Raw genomic sequence first — 8369 nt, 5'->3', positions numbered from 1 at the left:
GGCGGTGTGAGTGTTTTCAAGCCAGCCCGCTTGGATAGCTCGTTAAATGAAGTGGTTGTTATCTCTGTATCATTTGGTTCTCCCTTCTCGGGAAAACAATCTTGCCCCGGCAGCATTTACAGCGTGACAGCTATTTACATACGGACGGTACTAACGCTCCAGAATTTGCCAGTCTGTTACAATAAATGTCTAAGGATGGTAGAAAGAGATTTCATTTTGCTAACTTAGGGGAAAGAGGAAAGCTTTCAGGAGATCAAGTGCCTATTTGCGGCTAAAGAACTAATGACAGAGAGGAATACGAGCTGTGATCTAGAGTATTTTTCTCCAATAAGAAGCAAATGCGCTATTTCTGCATTGTGGCTGTTTGGGTAGTCTGTTGCTAGTTAGTCAAGTCATACAGAAATCAGTTTTGCAGGATCAATGTATACTTTCAAGATGAATTATTAAGAAGCTCCAAGATTTTACAGGAATACACACAGATTGTCCTGAAGTTATTGCTAATACCTATGACTTGAGTGTACTTGTTCAATTGGCTGTGTGTTTGACAGTATGTAAAACTGCCCTAAAGGTAGGATTTGACACACTGAATTAGTCTGCTTGGGCTGGCTCTGCATGCTGCAGGATGTTCTACTGTGTATTACTGCTTTCTAGAAATAGCATCTTTCTAAATGAGACTGACAGTAGGGAGTGAATCTGAAAGGAGATGAAGTTGAAGCAGGATGAGGGGATGGTTTTCTTTCATGTTGGCAGTGAAACATGGATCTCGTTTTATGAAGAGCTCCCAGGTGCTACATGCATTTCTGAATGGAAAGTCCTGACACAGGAAAAAATCCCTGTCTCATAGAGTGGATGACCTGCAAAATGCCTTCTCAGACCACAGATGCTTTCACAGGCTTCTGTCAGACCAGCGTGAGTTAGTGTGTATTTTACATGATGTAGTTAAAGTTACTTTAACCTAACCTTCAAATGGAAAATTAGCCATTCATCTCAACCTGAATTTAGGACATTAAAAAAAGCCTTAAGCCTAGTTTGTTCCATTTGCTAAATTCTGTGGTCTGCTCCCCCATCACACATGTGCTTACACTTTTCTCCCCCACAAAACTGTGAAATACCCAGAAAATCTATTGCTCAGGTTTTGCAGGGGCACTGGACGAGTCATTGTAAGTCACAGGAAACTCTTAATGAAGCACGATGCCTGGAAACTAAATACCAGGCATGAGGTCAAAGCTCATGCAAGCCCTTCTTATAAATGCTAACCTAGGTAGGAGTCCGTAGTCTGGGTATGACTGAGGGTGTGCAAATTGAAAACAGCTCTGCCACCCACCTTGAACCCTTCTCTCTAGCAGACTGAAGTAATGTCAAGTCTTGATTAGGCCAAGCTGCTTTCTGTTCTGGTGCTAATGTATTGTCCCTCCCATTGTACAAATGTCTTAATCCTTTAATATCATAATGCATTCTTTGTAAAAAGCTCTTTAGTTAAATGAGGTTGCTCTGACTATTAATTAAAGCTAGTGAATCGTTTTGAGGTGGCTTAAATAAAAGATAATGCAAAAATGCAAATTACTCACTGATGAACTTTACTATTAGAAAGGATTTGTACTAGGGGATTTGCCTTCTAACCATATTGTTTCTTTCTATCCCCCTCAGCCCTTCCCTTCACCACCATCTCACCTAATAGCAACCACTCAAGATAATGGCCTCGAAAAGGGCATTGGTGATTCTAGCAAAAGGAGCAGAGGAAATGGAAACTGTAATCCCCACTGATGTTATGAGAAGAGCTGGGGTGAGTATGCAGACAGTGATAAATCTTTTTGTGAGTGCTTGGACAAGGGAAAATCTTTGCCTCAAGTTGGTGTGCGTTGCTAGGAGTTCAAGGTGTAGTCTGTTGTATGAGGTGACAATTTACCTGTGCCTTCTTACTGGCTAGCAAATAAGCCCCAAGTAGGCATACATGACAAATTACATCTGTGCTAAATATAAACTTTTAAAATACAAGCCTAACGTAGACCAGAGCAAGTGTTTCAAGTAAATCTTACCCTGTCAGAAAACATGACTACTCCCATGCATAGTAACAGGAAATGCTTTTTTTGTAGGGGTCTGAACAGCTCAGTTCGTTACGTGGCTTCTGACGTTACGTAGCTTTTCTTGAGCTCCTTTTAAAGTTCTGTTATTAACTAGAATTCTGTCTGGTGGGATTCCTCACGCTGCTTTTACTTCTACAACTGTAGTGGTACACAGTTTTATCATCTGATTAGGTATGAAAATAAGATTTTACATGAATGCACTAACTTCATGTATATAGAAATGACTAAAATAAAACTTACTTTCTCCCACCACCTTTGTCATTCCGTTAATGTGCTCCCCATTTTGGCTGCCGTAAGAAGCACAAACTTGTCTGCTTATTTAGTGACTGTGAGCTGTGCCATGAACATTTATGATATTATGACCAGGCATCTAAAAGTCAAGGGAGAAAACTTGTAAGCGTGTTTGAGAATGGCTTGAGCCTGCAGAGAAACTTTAATTCGTTATCTGATCTACTTAGTCCGACTCTCTTGGGTTGAATTGTTTTGTTTTGTTTAAAACCTGTGTAATCAGATATTCTCTAAACGTCTTGCTTGGAAAGCCAAGCTATTACAGGTATTTTTTAATCTCTAGGTGAATACCACTGCTTACCTTCTGCATTTGGACTTAATCATGGTTTGGGGAAGCTTAAGTGTTGCCCCGTTCTTGACAGCTTTCAGTAGTGCTTTGCTCATTCTGTGTATTACTTAAGAACTTAGATATAAGAAAAATGCATGCCCTCAATTCTTGAATTGTAACGATACCTGTATTCTTCTGTTAGATCAAGGTGACTGTTGCAGGCCTAACGGGAAAAGAACCAGTACAGTGCAGTCGAGATGTCTTCATTTGTCCTGATGCCAGTCTTGAAGATGCCAGAAAAGAGGTTGGTCATCACCCTGGTCTGATACCATGGGCAACATAGCTTTTGTCACAGTTTCAGAGGTGAATTTGGGAAGCTTATGCATTATCTTTAGAAATACATTGGATGTTATATTAGCTCCACGTAGTAGTGAATCGCAGGACTGCACATTCTGCTGTGCTCCCCTTCAAGTGTTGTCCTGCTTCATAGCATGCTAGGATCAGACAGATTTCTCAGTTCTGCACAGGTATCTGTTTTTGTAAAGCATCAAACATAGAATTAGTGTGTTAGTTGACCCAACAAAATAGTGATTTGGATCAACTGAAAAGTTCTGATGGGAAGCTAACCAATGCTAGAGTTAGACCTGTACAGTAAGATTGGAGCAAAACTGCTTGTCCTTACAATGCAGGAGCTGCAGTTGCTTGCTGAAGCTCTTAAATGCATTAGGTTTAAAAGTCAGTTCTGCAGCCAACTTTATCAATAACGGGCTCTTCCTGGAATAGGAAACGGTATTTTGTTCCGTAATTGGAGCTGGTTCTCTGATTGTAACGTGTTCTTCAGTGGAAGAAAAGGTAGATCCTTTTGTTTCTCACTGGACTCAGCTGTAGTGGCCTTAAAACAGTATAATGTGTGTAACCGGCCTCTGTTCAACGGAAAAAAAATTATTTTTTGTTTGTTTAGGGGCCTTATGATGTTGTGGTCCTGCCTGGGGGTAACCTTGGAGCTCAGAACTTGTCAGAGGTAAAGTTCTGGTATCTTAACATCCTAATTCATGAACATTCATGAACATCCTAATGAGTAGTGAGTGGTCTACACTTGCTTAGTAATCCTGCAAATTCAGTTTAGCATCTGAAAGTACTGATTCATTCAGAAAAGAATACTAATTGTTAATTGTTTTAAGTCTGCATGTGAATATATAAGTGGGACAACTGGGTAAATTCTTGGACTTGAGTACCTAGCAGAATAAGCAGAATAAAAATGGAAGGATGCTCTGTATTGTGGGAAGGTCTCTGTTCATAATCGTATGAAGATGAAACAGTTGCAAATGAAGTTTTACTTCCATAAAATATAAAAAAGGATGAACTCACAGGACTCTCTCTCTTTGCTCAAGAATTCTGTCTCTGATGCAAAACTGTTGTAGTGGTGGTATAAATACCTTGTGGAAGGCTGGCGGACAAACAGGTTGATCTATCAGATAGGATTTAGATGGTCTCACACAGTTTGTAAGCCCTGGAATATGAGACAAATATCCTGTATGAATCTTCTTCAGCATGACAGAGACTGCATTAATACTTTCCTTTTTGTCTTTTGAAGTTTTTGAGCAACAACTTTCTATGGCCATGGAAAAGCATTAACCTGCTTTTATGTAGGCCGTTTTTGAGCAACAACTTTCTATGGCCATGGATTAACCCGCTTTTATGTAGGCTAAGTACTTCCTTGCAATTGCTTCTGATTTCCTTGCTCTTTCATTGTGGGGCAAGTATTTACTGGTTTCAGTTTTCCTCATTCTTAGTGTCTTTATTGCCCTTTGTCCTGAGGCAGGATGGAGAGTTGTCAGCTGTTTTTCTTTGTAAAATTTTTGCAGTGGAAAGTATTTCAACCGTGCTTCAAATAATCAACCCCAAACAATGACTTGTGATGTGGTTTCTTCATACAGTCTCCTGCTGTGAAAGATATTTTGAAGGACCAGGAAAGCAGAAAAGGACTGATTGCTGCTATATGTGCAGGTGGGTTAACAAGACTAAAGCATTTGCATATTTTTGAAGGGGCATGCAGTCAGTTTCCTGTCTTAGAAGTCTGTATGTCTGTGATTTAGTAGCAGGGATTTGTATTATATGTGCACCCATCAGCATCTGAATTTGTTTGTAAATTTAGAGGAATCTCTAAAGTATTGTGAACACTTAGCCTGCAAGTTCTGCTTGGTACCCAGTTCTTTCCAATCATTTGTGTTTTAAAATCAAAAGTGAAAGGTAATGTGCTAGGACTTTTTTAAAAATATTTGCTTATTCTGGTGATCTTTCTGCGAGGACACAGCGCTGGCAGAACATCATTGCTATAAATTTATCTCACATCTCCTCTCCTGCCCTTTAGCTTCAGAAGGAAGGCTGTAAATATAGAATTACAGGCTCACCCTTCTTAGCAAAAGGTGGAGTTACTCTGAGAAGAGAGTTGTCTGCTTACATATTCTGCACAGCTAGGTATCCAGTTCATTCCTTTGTAAGACTTGTATGTTAAAAAAAGCCAGGGGAACAATTTCCAGGGCTTGCAACTGAACTGAGAGGCTGGCCTAGACACCCGTAGCTGAGAACGAGGAGAGTGGTGATGAGTGTGTAAAAGACAGTCTAACAGAGTATTTGTGGAGTGTATTTTCACTTTGGTTTTCTGGTGTGTTGCTGGGTTTGAGTTGTTTTTTTTTTTTCATTCTTCAGTTAGCTGATAACACATACAGAGTTGTGAACATCCTTGAACTTGGCAGTGGCAGTCTTCTGCTTCTCTGTCCGTATCTCTTGCAGAACAATTGCAAATTCATGGTTGCCCAGTAAAGGCCTTTGCTTGTAACCAGGGTGGTTAATTTATTTACTGTGCTTCTTAGAGCTGATTCCAACTGAACGCAAAGAAGATTATTTCCTGGACTATATCTGAAATGAATCAGATGTACAGAAATGAAACTCAGAGTAGGCAAATCCTGCCTTCAGTTTCTTTTGGAATTCCCATAAGGATTTTCTGTAAGATGACTTAAGACTTCTTGACACAAACTCCTTCCTTAATTCAGGCCGAGGAGGAAGTATGAAAAGAAAAGAGAAAGACTGCTAAAACCAAAAACTTAGCAGTTAGCCCATGATCTGTCCAAAATACTGCTTGGCACACACACAGCTGCAACATGTAAAGGCTTGCTCAGCTGAAATGTTATCTGTTAAGTCTCTAAATTCAAGGCTTAACAAGTTCATAAAATAGTTGTACCTAGTGAATGTCCATATTGAAATGCAAACTTTTTGTTACTTAGTTTTAAGCAGTTTTAAATAAAATGTATTATCTGGAAGTGAAGTGACCATTGTTCTTGACTCCTTCAAAGGCAGCCAGTCATTGGTAGGACAGCTGTATGAACTGGGTGTTCTGTAAAACTTCTCTTTTCTTCATTTATTTCTCTGCACAGAGCATAGAATGGGAGAGATTATGCAGCTTTGTTATTTTTGAGGCTTTTGGCTTCAGAGATAGAGCTGGCATCAATTTTATAAAAAATAGTCTGTCCACGGTAAGCTTTGGCCCTTTGAGGGCCTAGTGCCTGAAAGTGTATTTTTAAAAATGTTTGTAGCAGAAAACAGTTCCTCACTGATGTAACTTTGTGTTCTTACAGGTCCTACTGCCCTTCTGGCACATGGAATAGGGTTTGGAAGTAAAGTCACAACACATCCTTTGGCTAAAGATAAAATGATGAATGGAGGTATGTAATGACTTTTCTAAGTTTCTCTCTAAACCCTTCTCAGAATTTTTTCTTTAAGCTGAACCTTGGATTTAAAGAAAGGAAAATAGCTTTTGTATCTGTGATTTTCCTTAATGCTTTCCTGAATGTAATCAAAATTCAACTGAATATGCTAAGACTGTATTTCTAAGTCTGTTTAACCTGAAAATACAGGGCTGTATTAACATTCTCATCCTTGGGGAAAGTATGCTGCTGCTGTCTAGGAGTGCTAGGAGCACTTTTTCCCTTAGCCCCCTGAGGCTGAGTCACCACTAGCCCCTTTGATTCTTCGCCTCAATGGTGCCAGCAGCAAACCCCAGCAGCACCTTGCCTGCTCTCCCATGAGTAGTGCTTTCGTGCTATGAGCAGCTGATGGGTCCACACATCTTTCTCATACCTAAACGAAATGGTGGTGAAGCACTATTAAGAAGTCATTCTGTGAACACTAATGAGTCTGAAGGTGAGCAGGAGGTGGCAGGGTTCCTCCAGTTTCCTCTACATGCATTTGGAGAAAAGAAAGTTGTGAACAGCTACAGAAAAGCAGTTCGACTTCCAAAAGTAACCTCACGGGAACTGACAGGCACAGCAAGCGCTTCTTGACAAGCTCTAGACTCAGAGGTGCATTCCCATACCATGTGAATAAGCTGCCAGAGCTCCCTGCAGGCCCTTTTCCTCTGTGAGGACTGCAGGCAGCGATGAGCTGCTTGGTTCCAGAGGGGCAGGGGTACAGAGCCTGAGGCAGGCTGCCCGTGCAGGTATCTGAAGTAACTTCTGTGGAGCATGATGCTGTCAGTAGGGAGCCACCACTCCCCAGCTGCTGTAGCCTGCGGCTGCAGTGCCCTGCGGCAGGCAGGCAGGTGTAGGCTCTGTGGCAGCTGTGGGCACTGGACTGGAGGCTGACCCTCTTTCTGTTGTGTGTCCCCCCCCCAAGCACACTACTGCTACTCCGAGAGCCGTGTGGAGAAAGATGGGAACATCCTCACCAGCCGTGGCCCTGGTACCAGCTTTGAATTTGGGTTGGCCATTGTTGAAACGCTGATGGGAAAGGAAGTGGCCGAACAGGTGAAGGCACCCCTAATACTGAAAGAGTGAAATCCTGGTGTGGGACAGGGAGTAGGGCAATTTTGGATGGAGAGTCTTGTCCTCTGTAGAATAACTGTAAGATGCACTGTTGTAAATATAATTTAATTGTGGGTGAAATTAGCAACTTAACAAATCAACAGTCTTGATTTCTGGAAAAACTATCCTCTTAGTAAAAAACCTCGCCACAAAAAAGCAGCCAGTAGCTAATAATCTTAGGTCTTGCATGGCATTTTAAAATCACATGGGAAAATGTTTGCTGAGTAAATAAAAATGAAGCAACCTTGCTTGTGTGTCATTCTTTTGTGTGTTTTCTCCCAACTCAGACCTGTGAAACTCTTTTACCGCTATGACTAGCAAGGTACTATTCAAAACAACTTCTGTCTGGAATCTCACACAGTTCTTCTGAAGTATGAGCTGAAATGAGAAGATGGTCAAGCGCTGGAACAAGCTCCCTAGGGAAGTGATCATGGCCTCAAGCCTGTCAGGGTTCAAGAGCATTTGGACAATGCTCTTGGGTACATGGTTTAACTTCTAGGTTGCCCTGTGTGGAGTCAGGAGTTAGACTTGTTGACCAAGTCATCAAGTTGGGTCTCTTCCAATTCAGAACATTCTGTGATTCTCTGACATATATTATTAAGTTGTAACTTAGAATTTGTTAAAATAATATTTGGTTTCCAATTGCTAGTATTAATTCTAAGACAGCATGGAACTAAATTAGAAGTGGGACACTCCTTACCTTGTCAAGCACCCTAGAGTTCCTGTAGCAATCGGGTTGTCCGTGATACTTGATGGAATTCGTCTTATACTTTAAATGATTGCAGATCATTGAGCTATTTAGGCAGGTAATAATTGGCACCACCAGTAGCAGTGCTTGTTTCTGCTGTAAATCAGAACTTGCTACAAGCC

At 41.0% G+C, this 8369-nt stretch overlaps 1 protein-coding gene across 2 annotated transcripts; it reads left to right on the top strand.

The window, feature by feature from the left end:
* The first annotated feature begins 6 nt into the window (after window positions 1–6).
* PARK7 (Parkinsonism associated deglycase) lies at window positions 7–7744 on the top strand. Of its 2 annotated transcripts, XM_010171879.1 has the most exons (8): window positions 7–12; window positions 53–54; window positions 1679–1783; window positions 2843–2944; window positions 3602–3661; window positions 4578–4647; window positions 6276–6362; window positions 7312–7722. In XM_010171879.1, exons 3-8 carry the CDS (start codon window positions 1694–1696, stop codon window positions 7470–7472), a joined length of 570 nt encoding a protein of 189 aa, XP_010170181.1. In that variant the 5' UTR covers window positions 7–12; window positions 53–54; window positions 1679–1693; the 3' UTR covers window positions 7473–7722. The 2 variants fall into 2 exon arrangements, with proteins under 2 accessions (XP_010170181.1, XP_010170182.1); XM_010171880.2 differs by lacking the exons at window positions 7–12; window positions 53–54 and having other exon boundaries at window positions 1639–1783; window positions 7312–7744.
* The last annotated feature ends 625 nt before the right edge of the window (window positions 7745–8369 follow it).

Source organism: Antrostomus carolinensis, unplaced genomic scaffold (assembly GCF_000700745.2).
Source record: "Antrostomus carolinensis isolate BGI_N321 unplaced genomic scaffold, ASM70074v2 scaffold39287, whole genome shotgun sequence".
Taxonomy (NCBI): Eukaryota; Metazoa; Chordata; class Aves; order Caprimulgiformes; family Caprimulgidae; genus Antrostomus; species Antrostomus carolinensis.
The sequence above is the reverse complement of the archived record's forward strand: the minus strand, read 5'-3'. Positions and strand labels throughout refer to the sequence as shown.

Bases quoted from the DNA above. Each gene is read 5' to 3' on its own strand.
- PARK7 (XM_010171880.2), top strand. From the start codon at position 1,694: ATGGCCTCGAAAAGGGCATTGGTGATTCTAGCAAAAGGAGCAGAGGAA. The intron at 2,945-3,601 runs GTTGGTCATCAC...TTGTTTGTTTAG, and splicing joins TTGAAGATGCCAGAAAAGAG to GGGCCTTATGATGTTGTGGT. The intron at 6,363-7,311 runs GTATGTAATGAC...CCCCCCCCCAAG, and splicing joins AGATAAAATGATGAATGGAG to CACACTACTGCTACTCCGAG.